General features: G+C 47.1%; 1 protein-coding gene across 1 annotated transcript in view; it reads left to right on the top strand.

The window, feature by feature from the left end:
- STXBP5L (syntaxin binding protein 5L) overlaps positions 1 to 18,489 on the top strand; it is a 452,679-nt gene that overhangs the window by 242,654 nt on the left and 191,536 nt on the right. Inside the window, 4 exon segments of the mRNA XM_056554342.1 lie at positions 2,224 to 2,296; positions 7,938 to 8,085; positions 13,974 to 14,041; positions 14,463 to 14,503. Coding sequence (XP_056410317.1) covers positions 2,224 to 2,296; positions 7,938 to 8,085; positions 13,974 to 14,041; positions 14,463 to 14,503 — 330 coding nt within the window.

Genomic DNA, 18,489 nt, shown 5'->3' with positions numbered 1-18,489 from the left:
GCTAGTGATGTAGACACTGTCCTGTATGCACACTCACTGGTGCTCGTGATGTAGACACTGTCCTGTATGCACGCTCACTGGTGCTAGTGATGTAGACACTGCCCTGTATGCACGCTCACTGGTGCTAGTGATGTAGACACTGCTCTGTATGCACGCTCACTGGTGCTCGTGATGTACATCGTGCTCTGTATGCACGCTCACTGGTGCTCGTGATGTAGACACTGCTCTGTATGCACGCTCACTGGTGCTAGTGATGTAGACACTGCTCTGTATGCACGCTCACTGGTGCTCGTGATGTACATCGTGCTCTGTTTGCACGCTCACTGGTGCTCGTGATGTAGATCATGCTCTGTATGCACGCTCACTGGTGCTCGTGATGTAGATCATGCTCTGTATGCACACTCACTGGTGCTAGTGATGTAGACACTGTCCTGTATGCACGCTCACTGGTGCTCGTGATGTAGACACTGCTCTGTATGCACGCTCACTGGTGCTAGTGATGTAGACACTGCTTTGTATGCACACTCACTGGTGCTAGTGATGTAGACACTGTCCTGTATGCACGCTCACTGGTGCTCGTGATGTAGACACTGCTCTGTATGCACTCTCACTGGAGCTAGTGATGTAGACACTGCTCTGTATGCACGCTCACTGGTGCTCGTGATGTACATCGTGCTCTGTTTGCACGCTCACTGGTGCTAGTGATGTAGACACTGCCCTGTATGCACACTCACTGGTGCTCGTGATGTAGACACTGTCCTGTATGCACGCTCACTGGTGCTAGTGATGTAGACACTGCCCTGTATGCACGCACACTGGTGCTAGTGATGTAGACACTGCTCTGTATGCACGCTCACTGGTGCTAGTGATGTAGACACTGCTCTGTATGCACGCTCACTGGTGCTCATGATGTACATCGTGCTCTGTATGCATGCTCACTGGTACTCATGATGTAGACACTGCCATGTATGCACGCTCACTGGTGCTAGTGATGTAGACACTGTCCTGTATGCACACTCACTGGTGCTTGTGATGTAGACACTGCCCTGTATGCACGCTCACTGGTGCTAGTGATGTAGACACTGCTCTGTATGCACGCTCACTGGTGCTCGTGATGTAGACACTGTCCTGTATGTACGCTCACTAGTGCTCTTGATGTAGACCGTGCTCTGTATGCACGCTCACTGGTGCTAGTGATGTAGATCGTGCTTTGTATGCACGCTCACTGGTGCTCGTGATGTACATCGTGCTCTGTATGCACGCTCACTGGTGCTATTGATATAGACACTGCCCTCTATGCATGCTCACTGGTGCTAGTGATGTAGACACTGCCCTGTATGCACGCTCACTGGTGCTAGTGATGTAGACACTGCCCTGCATGCACGCTCACTGGTGCTAGTGATGTAGACACTGCTCTGTATTCACGCTTGCTCGTGATGTAGATCATGCTCTGTATGCACTCTCACTGGTGCTCGTGATGTACATCGTGCTCTGTATGCACGCTCACTGGTGCTTGTGATGTAGATCCTGCTCTGTATGCACGCTCACTGGTGCTCGTGATGTAGATCATGCTCTGTATGCACGCTCACTGGTGCTCGTGATGTACATTGTGCTCTGTATGCACGCTCACTGGTGCTCGTGATGTGGATCATGCTCTGTATGCATGCTCACTGGTGCTTGTGATGTAGATCATGCTCTGTATGCACGCTCACTGGTGCTCGTGATGTACATCGTGCTCTGTATGCACACTCACTGGTGCTAGTGATGTACATTGTGCTCTGTATGCACGCTCACTGGTGCTCGTGATGTAGATCATGCTCTGTATGCACGCTCACTGGTGCTCGTGATGTACATCGTGCTCTGTATGCACGCTCACTGGTGCTCGTGATGTAGATCATGCTCTGTATGCACGCTCACTGGTGCTCGTGATGTACATCATGCTCTGTATGCACGCTCACTGGTGCTCGTGATGTGGATCATGCTCTGTATGCACGCTCACTGGTGCTCGTGATGTACATCGTGCTCTGTATGCACGCTCACTGGTGCTCGTGATGTAGATCATGCTCTGTATGCACGCTCACTGGTGCACCAGCTCTGACAGGTATTGTCCTACAGTCACACGCAGCCATCAGAGCAGTCTGGGTATTATTATAGATAACAGTTTTCCCCGGCTGTAATAACATTATAATCGTATTTATTTGTATTTCTCACTGTTGTCTCTAGAGTTCCAGGAGCCGTACGCCGTGGCGGTGCTGATGGAGAGAGACTTCATTGTGGTGGATCTGACCCAAAGCAAGTAAGACGCCTCCTGTGGGGTCACTGTGCGCGGAGGGTCCGTCCCCAAACAGGGATGAGAAATAGTCTATAGGAGCGGGCGGGTGCAGGGCAGGAAAAAGGAGGAACATCCAAAATATTAACCCTTACAAATAGGATATTTTCTTCATCGCTGAAGCCTGCATCCTATGGCGCTCTGGGGTTGCACTCTTTATGTGGTGCTCTCTGGGGTTGCACTGTTTATGTGGCGCTCTCTGGGGTTGCACTGTTTATGTGGTGCTCTCTGGGATTGCACTCTTTATGTGGTGCTCTCTGGGGTTGCATTCTTTATGTGGTGCTCTCTGGGGTTGCACTGTTTATGTGGCGCTCTCTGGGGTTGCACTGTTTATGTGGCGCTCTCTGGGGTTACACTGTTTATGTGGCGCTCTCTGGGGTTGCACTCCTCATGTGACGCTCTCTGGGGGTGCACTCCTCATGTGGCGCTCTCTGGCGGTGCACTCCTCATGTGGCGCTCTCTGGCGGTGCACTCCTCATGTGGCGCTCTCTGGCGGTGCACTCCTCATGTGGCGCTCTCTGGCGGTGCACTCCTCATGTGGCGCTCTCTGGCGGTGTACTCCTCATGTGGCGCTCTCTGGGGTTGCACTCCTCATGTGGCGCTCTCTGGGGTTGCACTCCTCATGTGGCGCTCTGTGGGGTTGCACTCCTCTCATGTGGCGCTCTCTGGGGTTGCACTCCTCATGTGGCGCTCTCTGGGGTTGCACTCCTCATGTAATGGTCTCTGGGGTTGCCTCTATTCTATATAATGGTAGCCTCTATACTATATAATGGTAGCCTCTATATTATATAATGGTAGCCTCTATACTATATAATGGTAGCCTCTATATTATATAATGGTAGCCTCTATACTATATAATGGTAGCCTCTATACTATATAATGGTAGCCTCTATACTATATATTGGTAGCCTCTATACTATATAATGGTAGCCTCTATACTATATAATGGTAGCCTCTATACTATATAATGGTAGCCTCTATACTATATATTGGTAGCCTCTATACTATATAATGGTAGCCTCTATACTATATAATGGTAGCCTCTATACTATATAATGGTAGCCTCTATACTATATATTGGTAGCCTCTATACTATATAATGGTAGCCTCTATACTATATAATGGTAGCCTCTATTCTATATAATGGTAGCCTCTATACTATATAATGGTAGCATCTATACTATATAATGGTAGCCTCTATTCTATATAATGGTAGCCTCTATACTATATATTGGTAGCCTCTATATTATATAATGGTAGCCTCTATACTATATATTGGTAGCCTCTATACTATATAATGGTAGCCTCTATACTATATAATGGTAGCCTCTATACTATATAATGGTAGCCTCTATACTATATATTGGTAGCCTCTATACTATATAATGGTAGCCTCTATATTATATAATGGTAGCCTCTATACTATATAATGGTAGCCTCTATACTATATATTGGTAGCCTCTATATTATATAATGGTAGCCTCTATACTATATAATGGTAGCCTCTATACTATATATTGGTAGCCTCTATACTATATAATGGTAGCCTCTATACTATATAATGGTAGCCTGTATACTATATAATGGTAGCCTGTATACTATATAATGGTAGCCTCTATACTATATATTGGTAGCCTCTATATTATATAATGGTAGCCTCTATACTATATAATGGTAGCCTCTATTCTATATAATGGTAGCCTCTATACTATATAATGGTAGCCTCTATATTATATAATGGTAGCCTCTATACTATATAATGGTAGCCTCTATTCTATATATTGGTAGCCTCCATACTATATAATGGTAGCCTCTATACTATATAATGGTAGCCTCTATACTATATAGTGGTAGCCTCTATACTATATATTGGTAGCCTCTATACTATATAATGGTAGCCTCTATACTATATATTGGTAGCCTCCATACTATATAATGGTAGCCTCTATACTATATAATGGTAGCCTCTATACAATCTAATGTTAGCCTCTATATATCAGTCAATGCAGAAAATTAAGGCCATTTTCACATGACGGAATTTCCTTGCAAAGTTCTGTGGAAGAATTCCACCTGAAATTCTGCTAAAAATAAAGCCCATTATGTTTATGGGATTCCACACAGAGGGATTTTGGCTGCGGAAATTCTGCATTCTGCAAAGTTTATAGACCTTTCTTTACCTTTTGCGGAATTGCTGAATTCAAATGGAACTTGAAATTTGGCAGAATTCTATGTTTAGAGAACACAGAAATTCTGCCAAAATGCCAACGCAATTCCGGCCAAATTCCGCAATTCTGTTCAGCAATCTTTGAATTTGTGTGGAATTGTCGTGTGAACATGGCCTAAGTATGCAATGGAATAAAATCTGCACCGAAGGTGACGCTAAGAAAAATGACTGAGCCCAGATGTGAGTATTAGGAATATCCTTAGTGTGGTTATTGGGAATGTCCTCAGCGTGGTTATTGGGAATGTCCTCAGCGTGGTTATTGGGAATGTCCTCAGCGTGGTTATTGGGAATATCCTCAGCGTGGTTATTGGGAATGTCATCAGCGTGGTTATTGGGAATGTCATCAGCGTGGTTATTGGGAATGTCCTCAGCGTGGTTATTGGGAATGTCCTCAGTGTGGTTATTGGGAATGTCCTCAGCGTGGTTATTGGGAATATCCTCAGCGTGGTTATTGGGAATGTCCTCAGCGTGGTTATTGGGAATGTCCTCAGCGTGGTTATTGGGAATGTCCTCAGCGTGGTTATTGGGAATGTCCTCAGCGTGGTTATTGGGAATGTCGTCGGCATGGTTATTGGGAATGTCGTCAGCGGGGTTATTGGGAATGTCCTCAGCGTTGTTATTGGGAATATCCTCAGCGTGGTTATTGAGAATATCCTCAGCTTGGTTATTGGGAATATTCGCAGCGTGGTTATTGGGAATATCCTCAGCGTGGTTATTGGGAATATCCTCAGCGTGGTTATTGGGAATATCCTCAGCATGGTTATTGGGAATGTCACACTGTTGAAGGGAATCTCCTCTGTGTGTTATTGGGAATATCCTCAGCGTGGTTATTGAGAATATCCTCAGCGTGGTTATTGGGAATATCCTCAGCATGGTTATTGGGAATGTCACACTGTTGAAGGGAATCTCCTCTGTGTGTTATTGGAAATATCCTCAGCGTGGTTATTGGGAATATCCTCAGTGTTGTTATTGGGAATACCCTCAGTGTTGTTATTGGGAATGTCCTCAGCGTGGTTATTGGGAATGTCCTCAGCGTGGTTATTGGGAATATCCTCAGTGTGGTTATTGGGAATGTCACACTGTTGAAGGGAATCTCCTCTGCGTGTAAGGCTGGGTTCACACTACGTTTTTCAACTAAGGTTCCAGCATACGTTTTCTATCAAAAACCGTATGGGGAAAAAAACGGATGGAACAGTATGGGAAAAAGTAAACCGTATGGGTTTTTAAACAGTATACTGTTTTTAAAAGTGCATACTGTTCCGTCCGTTTTTGTAGAAAAAAACCCATACGTTTTTGAAAATTTTGTCCATTTTTAATGGGAGGGGTCTTGGGTGGGGATTTTAGGATTCAAATGCGCATGTGCAAAGTAAAAACGTATACGTTTTTCCCGTATGGAACCGTATACATGTGCGTTTCCCATTGACGTCCATGTTAAAAAAAACGTATGCGGTTGCAGTACGGTTTTTAAACCGGAGACAAAATCGTGGTCAACCACGGTTTTGACTCCGGTTTAAAAACCGTACTGCAACTGCATACGTTTTTTTTAACATGGACGTCAATGGGAAACGCACATGTATACGGTTCCATACGGGAAAAACGTATACGTTTTTACTTTGCACATGCGCATTTGAATCCTAAAGTCCCCACCCAAGACCCCTCCCATTAGAAATGGACAAAATTTTCAAAAACGTATGGGTTTTTTTTTCTACAAAAACGGACGGAACAGTATGCACTTTTAAAAACAGTATACTGTTTAAAAACCCATACGGTTTACTTTTTCCCATACTGTTCCATCCGTTTTTTTCCCCATACGGTTTTTGATAGAAAACGTATGCGGGAACCTTAGTTGAAAAACGTAGTGTGAACCCAGCCTTATTGGGAATATCCTCAACGTGGTTATTGGGAATGTCCTCAGCGTGGTTATTGGGAATATCCTCAGCGTGGTTATTGGGAATGTCACACTGACTGTTGAAGGGAATCTCCTCTGCGTGTTATTGGGAATGTCTTCAGCGTGGTTATTGGAAATGTCCTCAGCGTGGTTATTGGGAATATCCTCAGTGTGGTTATTGGGAATATCCTCAGCGTGGTTATTGGGAATATCCACAGCATGGTTATTGGGAATGTCACACTGACTGTTGAAGGGAATCTCCTCTGCGTGTTATTGGGAATGTCCTCAGCGTGGTTATTGGAAATGTCCTCAGCGTGGTTATTGGGAATATCCTCAGCGTGGTTATTGGGAATATCCTCAGCATGGTTATTGGGAATATCCTCAGCATGGTTATTGGGAATGTCACACTGTTGAAGGGAATCTCCTCTGTGTGTTATTGAGAATATCCTCAGCGTGGTTATTGGGAATATCCTCAGCGTGGTTATTGGGAATATCCTCAGCATGGTTATTGGGAATGTCACACTGTTGAAGGGAATCTCCTCTGTGTGTTATTGGGAATATCCTCAGCGTGGTTATTGGGAATATCCTCAGCGTGGTTATTGGGAATATCCTCAGCATGGTTATTGGGAATGTCACACTGTTGAAGGGAATCTCCTCTGTGTGTTATTGAGAATATCCTCAGCGTGGTTATTGGGAATATCCTCAGCGTGGTTATTGGGAATATCCTCAGCATGGTTATTGGGAATGTCACACTGTTGAAGGGAATCTCCTCTGTGTGTTATTGGGAATATCCTCAGCGTGGTTATTGGGAATATCCTCAGCGTGGTTATTGGGAATATCCTCAGCATGGTTATTGGGAATGTCACACTGTTGAAGGGAATCTCCTCTGTGTGTTATTGGAAATATCCTCAGTGTTGTTATTGGGAATGTCCTCAGCGTGGTTATTGGGAATGTCCTCAGCGTGGTTATTGGGAATATCCTCAGTGCGGTTATTGGGAATGTCACACTGTTGAAGGGAATCTCCTCTGCGTGTTATTGGGAATATCCTCAACGTGGTTATTGGGAATGTCCTCAGCGTGGTTATTGGGAATATCCTCAGCGTGGTTATTGGGAATGTCACACTGACTGTTGAAGGGAATCTCCTCTGCGTGTTATTGGGAATGTCCTCAGCGTGGTTATTGGAAATGTCCTCAGCGTGGTTATTGGGAATATCCTCAGTGTGGTTATTGGGAATGTCACACTGTTGAAGGGAATCTCCTCTGCGTGTTATTGGGAATATCCTCAGCGTGGTTATTGGGAATGTCATCAGCGTGGTTATTGGGAATATCCTCAGCGTGATGATCATGTCTGCAGATCTAGTTACTAGAAGATAAATCCTTCCCCATGTACATAAGTTATAACTATAGTATGAACCCTATAGAGTCCTAGATACACATGGAGTGGGACACACATTGTACTGTCATAGGATCAGTAACACGTTCTCTCCTGTCCGGCAGTTTTCCTATCTTTGAGAATCCGTACTCCATGGATATCCACGAGTCCCCGGTGACCTGCACCCAGTACATCGCCGACTGTCCTCACGACTTCATTCTGGTCCTCTATGCTCTCGGAGCCAAGCACAAAAAACAAGGATACAGCAACAAGGTAAGTGCAGTGTGATCAGGGAGGGTGCAGTGTGATCAGGGAGGGTGCAGTGTGATCAGGGGGGAGGGTGCAGTGTGATCAGGGGGGAGGCTGTAGTGTGATCAGGGAGGGTGCAGTGTGATCAGGGAGGGTGCAGTGTGATCAGGGGGAGGGTGCAGTGTGATCAGGGGGGGTGCAGTGTGATCAGGGGGGAGGGTGCAGTGTGATCAGGGGGGAGGGTGCAGTGTGATCAGGGGGGAGGCTGTAGTGTGATCAGGGAGGGTGCAGTGTGATCAGGGAGGGTGCAGTGTGATCAGGGAGGGTGCAGTGTGATCAGGGAGGGTGTGATCAGGGAAGGGTGCAGTGTGATCAGGGGGGGGTGCAGTGTGATCGGGGGGGGGGGGGGTGCAGTGTGATCAGGGGGGAGGGTGCAGTGTGATCAGGGGGAAGGGTGCAGTGTGATCAGGGGGGAGGGTGCAGTGTGATCAGGGGGGAGGGTGCAGTGTGATGGGGGGCAATGTGTTTGGGAGAGAGGGGTGCAGTGTGATCAGGGGGGGAGGGAGGTGCAGTGTGATCAGGGGGGGGTGCAGTGTGATCAGGGGGGGGGTGCAGTGTGATCAGGGAGGGTGCAGTATGATCAGGGAGAGTGCAGTGTGATCAGGGGGGGGGTGCAGTGTGATCAGGGGGTGGGGGCAGTGTGATCAGGGGGGAAGGTGCAGTGTGATCAGGGGGGAGGGTGCATTGTGATGGGGGGCAATGTGTTTGGGGGAGAGGGGTGCAGTGTGATCAGGGGGGGAGGGAGGTGCAGTGTGATCAGGGGGGAGGGTGCAGTGTGATCAGGGAGGGTGCAGTGTGATCAGGGGGGAGGGTGCAGTGTGATCAGGGGGAAGGGTGCAGTGTGATCAGGGGGGTGGGTGCAGTGTGATCAGGGTAGGGGGTGCAGTGTGATCAGGGGGGAGGGTGCAGTGTGATCAGGGAGGGTGCAGTGTGATCAGGGGGGGGCAGTGTGATCAGGGGGGAGGGTGCAGTGTGATCAGGGGGGTGCAGTGTGATCGGGGGGGGGGTGCAGTGTGATCAGGGGGGAGGGTGCAGTGTGATCGGGGGGGGAGGGTGCAGTGTGATTGTGGGGGGGGGAGGAAGCAGTGGGACTGGGGGGGGGGAGGGTGCAGTGGGACTGGGGGAGGGGGGTGCAGTGTGATCAGGGGGAGGGAGGTGCAGTGTGATCAGGGGGAGGGAGGTGCAGTGTGATCGGGGGGGGGGGTGCAGTGTGATCGCGGGATGGGGGTGCAGTGTGATCGGGGGGAGGGAGGTGCAGTGTGATCGGGGGGGAGGGAGGTGCAGTGTGATCAGGGGGGTGGGTGCAGTATGATCAGGGGGGAGGGTGCAGTGTGATCAGGGGGGTGCAGTGTGATCGGGGGGGGGGGGTGCAGTGTGATCAGGGGGGAGGGTGCAGTGTGATCGGGGGGGGGAGGTTGCAGTGTGATTGTGGGGGGGGGAGGAAGCAGTGGGACTGGGGGGGGGGAGGGTGCAGTGGGACTGGGGGAGGGGGGTGCAGTGTGATCAGGGGGAGGGAGGTGCAGTGTGATCGGGGGGGAGGAAGGTGCAGTGTGATCAGGGGGGGAGGGGGTGCAGTGTGATCGGGGGGAGGGAGGTGCAGTGTGATCGGGGGGGAGGGAGGTGCAGTGTGATCAGGGGGAGGGTGCAGTGTGATCAGGGGGGGTGCAGTGTGATCAGGGGGGGTTGCAGTGTGATCAGGGAAGGTGCAGTTGCAGTGTGATGGGGGCAATGTGTTCAGGGGAGAGGGGTGCAGTGTGATCAGGGGGGTAGGGAGGTGCAGTGTGATCAGGGGGGGGGTGCAGTGTGATCATGGAAGGTGCAGTTGCAGTGTGATGGGGGGCAATGTGTTCAGGGGAGAGGGGTGCAGTGTGATCAGGGGGGAGGGTGCAGTGTGATCGGGGGGGAGGGTGCAGTGTGATCGGGGGGGAGGGTGCAGTGTGATCGGGGGGGGAGGGTGCAGTGTGATCGGGGGGGGGGGTGCAGTGTGATCGCGGGATGGGGGTGCAGTGTGATCGGGGGGAGGGAGGTGCAGTGTGATCGGGGGGGAGGGAGGTGCAGTGTGATCAGGGGGGTGGGTGCAGTATGATCAGGGGGGAGGGGGCAGTGTGATCAGGGGGGGTGCAGTGTGATCAGGGGGGGTGCATTGTGATCATGGAAGGTGCAGTTGCAGTGTGATGGGGGGCAATGTGTTCAGGGGCGAGAGGTGCAGTGTGATCAGGGGGGTAGGGAGGTGCAGTGTGATCAGAGGGGGGAGGGGGTGCAGTGTGATATGGGAAGGTGCAGTTGCAGTGTGATGGGGCAATATGTTCAGGGGAGAGGGGTGCAGTGTGATCAGGGGGGAGGGTGCAGTGTGATCAGGGGGGAGGGTGCAGTGTGATCAGGGGGGAAGGTGCAGTGTGATCAGGGGGGAGGGTGCAGTGTGATGGGGGGCAATGTGTTTGGGGGAGAGGGGTGCAGTGTGATCAGGGGGGGAGGGAGGTGCAGTGTGATCAGGGGGGGGTGCAGTGTGATCAGGGGGGGGGTGCAGTGTGATCAGGGAGGGTGCAGTATGATCAGGGAGAGTGCAGTGTGATCAGGGGGTGGGGGCAGTGTGATCAGGGGGGAGGGTGCAGTGTGATCAGGGGGGAGGGTGCATTGTGATGGGGGGCATTTGTTTGGGGGAGAGGGGTGCAGTGTGATCAGGGGGGGAGGGAGGTGCAGTGTGATCAGGGGGGAGGGTGCAGTGTGATCAGGGAGGGTGCAGTGTGATCAGGGGGGAGGGTGCAGTGTGATCAGGGGGAAGGGTGCAGTGTGATCAGGGGGGTGGGTGCAGTGTGATCAGGGTAGGGGGTGCAGTGTGATCAGGGGGAGGGTGCAGTGTGATCAGGGAGGGTGCAGTGTGATCAGGGGGGAGGGTGCAGTGTGATCAGGGGGGGTGCACTGTGATCGGGGGGGGGGGGTGCAGTGTGATCAGGGGGGAGGGTGCAGTGTGATTGGGGGGGGAGGGTGCAGTGTGATTGTGGGGGGGGGAGGGTGCAGTGGGACTGGGGGGGGGAGGGTGCAGTGTGATTGGGGGAGGGGGGTGCAGTGTGATGGGGGGGGGGAGGGAGGTGCAGTGTGATCAGGGGGGGGAGGGGGTGCAGTGTGATCGGGGGGGAGGGAGGTGCAGTGTGATCGGGGGGGAGGGAGGTGCAGTGTGATCAGGGGGAGGGTGCAGTGTGATCAGGGGGGGTGCAGTGTGATCAGGGGGGGGGTGCAGTGTGATCAGGGAAGGTGCAGTTGCAGTGTGATGGGGGCAATGTGTTCAGGGGAGAGGGGTGCAGTGTGATCAGGGGGGTAGGGAGGTGCAGTGTGATCAGGGGGGGGTGCAGTGTGATCATGGAAGGTGCAGTTGCAGTGTGATGGGGGGCAATGTGTTCAGGGGAGAGGGGTGCAGTGTGATCAGGGGGGAGGGTGCAGTGTGATCGGGGGGGAGGGTGCAGTGTGATCGGGGGGGGGGGGAGGGTGCAGTGTGATCGGGGGGGGGTGCAGTGTGATCGAGGGATGGGGGTGCAGTGTGATCGGGGGGAGGGAGGTGCAGTGTGATCGGGGGGAGGGAGGTGCAGTGTGATCAGGGGGGTGGGTGCAGTGTGATCGGGGGGGAGGGAGGTGCAGTGTGATCAGGGGGGTGGGTGCAGTGTGATCAGGGGGAGGGGGCAGTGTGATCAGGGGGGGTGCAGTGTGATCAGGGGGGAGGGTGCAGTGTGATCAGGGGGAAGGGTGCAGTGTGATCAGGGGGGTGGGTGCAGTGTGATCAGGGTAGGGGGTGCAGTGTGATCAGGGGGAGGGTGCAGTGTGATCGGGGGGGAGGGTGCAGTGTGATCGGGGGGGAGGGTGCAGTGTGATCGGGGGGGGGAGGGTGCAGTGTGATCGGGGGGGGGGTGCAGTGTGATCGAGGGATGGGGGTGCAGTGTGATCGGGGGGAGGGAGGTGCAGTGTGATCGGGGGGGGGGTGCAGTGTGATCGGGGGGAGGGAGGTGCAGTGTGATCGGGGGGGAGGGAGGTGCAGTGTGATCAGGGGGGGGAGGGGGTGCAGTGTGATCGGGGGGGAGGGAGGTGCAGTGTGATCGGGGGGAGGGAGGTGCAGTGTGATCAGGGGGAGGGTGCAGTGTGATCAGGGGGGGTGCAGTGTGATCAGGGGGGGGTGCAGTGTGATCAGGGAAGGTGCAGTTGCAGTGTGATGGGGGCAATGTGTTCAGGGGAGAGGGGTGCAGTGTGATCAGGGGGGTAGGGAGGTGCAGTGTGATCAGGGGTGGGTGCAGTGTGATCATGGAAGGTGCAGTTGCAGTGTGATGGGGGGCAATGTGTTCAGGGGAGAGGGGTGCAGTGTGATCAGGGGGGAGGGTGCAGTGTGATCCGGGGGGAGGGTGCAGTGTGATCGGGGGGGGGGAGGGTGCAGTGTGATCGGGGGGGGGGGGGTGCAGTGTGATCGAGGGATGGGGGTGCAGTGTGATCGGGGGGAGGGAGGTGCAGTGTGATCGGGGGGAGGGAGGTGCAGTGTGATCAGGGGGGTGGGTGCAGTGTGATCGGGGGGAGGGAGGTGCAGTGTGATCAGGGGGGTGGGTGCAGTGTGATCAGGTGGGAGGGGGCAGTGTGATCAGGGGGGGTGCAGTGTGATCAGGGGGGGTGCAATGTGATCATGGAAGGTGCAGTTGCAGTGTGATGGGGGGCAATGTGTTCAGGGGCGAGAGGTGCAGTGTGATCAGGGGGGTAGGGAGGTGCAGTGTGATCAGGGGGGGGGAGGGGGTGCAGTGTGATCAGGGAAGGTGCAGTTGCAGTGTGATGGGGCAATGTGTTCAGGGGAGAGGGGTGCAGTGTGATCAGGGGGGTAGGGAGGTGCAGTGTGATCGGGGGGGGGTGCAGTGTGATCAGGGAAGGTGCAGTTGCAGTTTGATGGGGGCAATGTGTTCAGGGGAGAGGGGTGCAGTGTGATCAGGGGGGTAGGGAGGTGCAGTGTGATCAGGGGGGGGTGCAGTGTGATCGGGGGAGTGGGGTGCAGTGTGATCGAGGGGGTGCAATGTGATCGGGGGGTGCAGCGTGATCAGAAAGGGGGTGCAGTGTGATCAGGGGGGGGAGGGGGTGCAGTGTGATCAGGGGGGAGGGTGCAGTGTGATCAGGGGGGGGGTGCAGTGTGATCAGGGGGGGTGCAGTGTGATCATGGAAGGTGCAGTTGCAGTGTGATTGGGGGCAATGTGTTCAGGGGAGAGGGGTGCAGTGTGATCAGGGGGGTAGGGAGGTGCAGTGTGATCAGGGGGGGGAGGGGGTGCAGTGTGATCATGTAAGGTGCAGTTACAGTGTGATGGGGGGCAATGTGTTCAGGGGAGAGGGGTGCAGTGTGATCAGGGGGGAGGGTGCAGTGTGATCGGGGGGGAGGGTGCAGTGTGATCGGGGGGGAGGGTGCAGTGTGATCGGGGGGGGGGGGTGCAGTGTGATCGGGGGGGAGGGTGCAGTGTGATCGGGGGGGGAGGGTGCAGTGTGATCGGGGGGGGGTGCAGTGTGATCGGGGGAGGGGGGTGCAGTGTGATCGGGGGGAGGGAGGTGCAGTGTGATCGGGGAGAGGGAGGTGCAGTGTGATCAGGGGAGAGGGAGGTGCAGTGTGATCAGGGGGTGGGTGCAGTGTGATCAGGGGAGAGGGGTGCAGTGTGATCAAGGGGGTAGGGAGGTGCAGTGTGATCAGGGGGGGAGGGTGCAGTGTGATCGGGGGAGTGGGGTGCAGTGTGATCGAGGGGGTGCAATGTGATCGGGGGGTGCAGCGTGATCAGGAAGGGGGTGCGGTGTGATGATGGGGTGTGGTGTCAGGTGCTGATCTAGTACTTGTCTCATGTTCCTTGCAGGAGTGGCCAATCACAGGCGGTATCTGGAACCTGGGCACCACTGCCTACCCTGAGATCATTGTGACGGGGTAAGTGGGCGTGGCCTCCTGTCACCTGGTGTGATTGATTAGTTGTTGGGTGGTCCGGACCTCACAGGCCTGCTTTCCCTCCTCCTGTCTGCCTGTGGGTCTGTTACAGTTGTATGTAACCTTGAAGCAGCAGCACTGATAGTTTGTTACAATGTATTACTTCTGTTAAAATGTGTTGGTTTAGCTCCTGCAGGCTTGTGGATACACTGTGACAAACCCTCAGCTGTGAAGAGTATTCGGTCAGTATAGGGGGGCCTCACCATAAAGGTCCCCCGTCCTGTTGGACTCATCCTCTGTAGTTATCTATGTCTTATCTATCCTGGGAAATGTTCTAATAATCTCCTTATCACAGTGTGGGCAGCAGCGCCCCCTCCAGGCAGCCCGGAGCAGCGCACTCATCTCTCCTGCTTTGTGTTCACAGACATGCCGACGGATCTGTGAAGTTCTGGGATGCCTCTGCCAGTAAGTGCCAGCGCTGCGCCAGCGTCATGTGACACGTCAGCTTATCTAAAGTGTGGGAGGGCTATAACATGTAATAACAGCGATATCTCATAGGTAATAAACATGTAATAACAGTGATCTCATAGGTAATAAACATGTAATAACAGTGATATCTCATGGATAATAAACATGTAATAACAGTGATATCTCATAGATAATAAACATGTAATAACAGTGATCTCATAGATAATAAACATGTAATAACAGTGATCTCATAGATAATAAACATGTAATAACAGTGATATCTCATAGGTAATAAACATGTAATAACAGTGATATCTCATAGGTAATAAACATGTAATAACAGTGATATCTCATAGATAATAAACATGTAATAACAGGGATATCTCATAGATAATAAACATGTAATAACAGCGATATCTCATAGATAATAAACATGTAATAACAGTGATATCTCATAGATAATAAACATGTAATAACAGTGATCTCATAGATAACAAACATGTAATAACAGTGATATCTCATAGATAATAAACATGTAATAACAGCGATATCTCATAGGTAATAAACATGTAATAACAGTGATATCTCATAGATAATAAACATGTAATAACAGCGATATCTCATAGATAATAAACATGTAATAACAGTGATATCTCATAGATAATAAACATGTAATAACAGTGATATCTCATGGATAATAAACATGTAATAACAGTGATATCTCATAGATAATAAACATGTAATAACAGTGATATCTCATAGATAATAAACATGTAATAACAGTGATATCTCATAGATAATAAACATGTAATAACAGTGATATCTCATAGATAATAAACATGTAATAACAGTGATATCTCATAGGTAATAAACATGTAATAACAGCGATATCTCATAGATAATAAACATGTAATAACAGTGATCTCATAGATAATAAACATGTAATAACAGGGATATCTCATAGATAATAAACATGTAATAACAGGGATATCTCATAGATAATAAACATGTAATAACAGTGATCTCATAGATAATAAATATGTAATAACAGTGATATCTCATAGGTAATAAACATGTAATAACAGTGATATCTCATAGATAATAAACATGTAATAACAGTGATATCTCATAGGTAATAAACATGTAATAACAGTGATATCTCATAGGTAATAAACATGTAATAACAGCGATATCTCATAGATAATAAACATGTAATAACAGAGATATCTGATAGATAATAAACATGTAATAACAGAGATATCTCATAGATAATAAACATGTAATAACAGTGATCTCATAGATGATAAACATGTAATAACAGTGATCTCATAGATAATAAACATGTAATAACAGTGATATCTCATAGGTAATAAACATGTAATAACAGTGATATCTCATAGATAATAAACATGTAATAACAGTGATATCTCATAGATAATAAACATGTAATAACAGTGATATCTCATAGATAATAAACATGTAATAACAGCGATATCTCATAGGTAATAAACATGTAATAACAGTGATATCTGATAGATAATAAACATGTAATAACAGAGATATCTCATAGATAATAAACATGTAATAACAGTGATATCTCATAGGTAATAAACATGTAATAACAGAGATATCTCATAGATAATAAACATATAATAACAGCGATCTCTCATAGATAATAAACATGTAATAACAGTGATATCTCATAGATAATAAACATGTAATAACAGCGATATCTCATAGATAATAAACATGTAATAACAGTGATATCTCATAGGTAATAAACATGTAATAACAGTGATATCTCATAGATAATAAACATGTAATAACAGTGATATCTCATAGATAATAAACATGTAATAACAGAGATATCTCATAGATAATAAACATGTAATAACAGTGATATCTCATAGATAATAAACATGTAATAACAGAGATATCTCATAGATAATAAACATGTAATAACAGCGATATCTCATAGGTAATAAAAATGTAATAACAGCGATATCTCATAGATAATAAACATGTAATAACAGGGATATCTCATAGATAATAAACATGTAATAACAGTGATATCTCATAGGTAATAAACATGTAATAACAGTGATATCTCATAGATAATAAACATGTAATAACAGTGATATCTCATAGATAATAAACATGTAATAACAGAGATATCTCATAGATAATAAACATGTAATAACAGTGATATCTCATAGATAATAAACATGTAATAACAGCGATATTTCATAGGTAATAAAAATGTAATAACAGCGATATCTCATAGATAATAAACATGTAATAACAGGGATATCTCATAGATAATAAACATGTAATAACAGTGATATCTCATAGATAATAAACATGTAATAACAGGGATATCTCATAGATAATAAACATGTAATAACAGTGATCTCATAGATAATAAACATGTAATAACAGTGATATCTCATAGATAATAAACATGTAATAACAGCGATATCTCATAGGTATTAAAAATGTAATAACAGCGATATCTCATAGATAATAAACATGTAATAACAGGGATATCTCATAGATAATAAACATGTAATAACAGGGATATCTCATAGATAATAAACATGTAATAACAGTGATATCTCATAGATAATAAACATGTAATAACAGCGATATCTCATAGATAATAAACATGTAATAACAGTGATATCTCATAGATAATAAACATGTAATAAGAGATATCTCATAGATAATAAACATGTAATAACAGTGATCTCATAGATAATAAACATGTAATAACAATCATATCTCATAGATAATAAACATGTAATAACAGTGATCTAATAGATAATAAACATGTAATAACAGTGATATCTCATAGATAATAAACATGTAATAACAGTGATCTCATAGATAACAAACATGTAATAACAGCGAGATCTCATAGATAATAAACATGTAATAACAGCGATATCTCATAGATAATAAACATGTAATAACAGCGATATCTCATAGATAATAAACATGTAATAACAGCGATATCTCATAGATAATAAACATGTAATAACAGCGATATCTCATAGATAATAAACATGTAATAACAGTGATATCTCATGGATAATAAACATGTAATAACAGTAATCTCATAGATAATAAACATGTAATAACAGTGATATCTCATAGATAATAAACATGTAATAACAGTGATATCTCATAGATAATAAACATGTAATAAAAGTGATATCTCATAGATAATAAACATGTAATAACAGTGATATTTCATAGATAAGAAACATGTAATAACAGCGATATCTGATAGATAATAAACATGTAATAACAGTGATCTCATAGATAATAAACATGTAATAACAGTGATATCTCATAGATAATAAACATGTAATAACTGATATCTCATAGATAATAAACATGTAATAACAGAGAAATCTCATAGATAATAAACATGTAATAACAGTGATATCTCATAGATAATAAACATGTAATAACAGTGATCTCATAGATAATAAACATGTAATAACAGTCATATCTCATAGATAAAAAACATGTAATAACAGTGATCTCATAGATAATAAACATGTAATAACAGCGATATCTCATAGATAATAAACATGTAATAACAGCGATATCTCATAGATAATAAACATGTAATAACAGAGATATCTCATAGATAATAAGCATGTAATAACAGTGATCTCATAGATAATAAACATGTAATAACAGTCATATCTCATAGATAATAAACATGTAATAACAGTGATCTCATAGATAATAAACATGTAATAACAGCGATATCTCATAGATAATAAACATGTAATAACAGTGATATCTCATAGATAATAAACATGTAATAACAGAGATATCTCATAGATAATAAACATGTAATAACAGTGATCTCATAGATAATAAACATGTAATAACAGTCATATCTCATAGATAATAAACATGTAATAACAGCGATATCTCATAGATAATAAACATGTAATAACAGCGAT

This window comes from Hyla sarda, unplaced genomic scaffold, assembly GCF_029499605.1.
Source record: "Hyla sarda isolate aHylSar1 unplaced genomic scaffold, aHylSar1.hap1 scaffold_68, whole genome shotgun sequence".
Taxonomy (NCBI): Eukaryota; Metazoa; Chordata; class Amphibia; order Anura; family Hylidae; genus Hyla; species Hyla sarda.
Note: the sequence above shows the minus strand (reverse complement) of the source record. Positions and strands in the feature narration are given on the sequence as shown.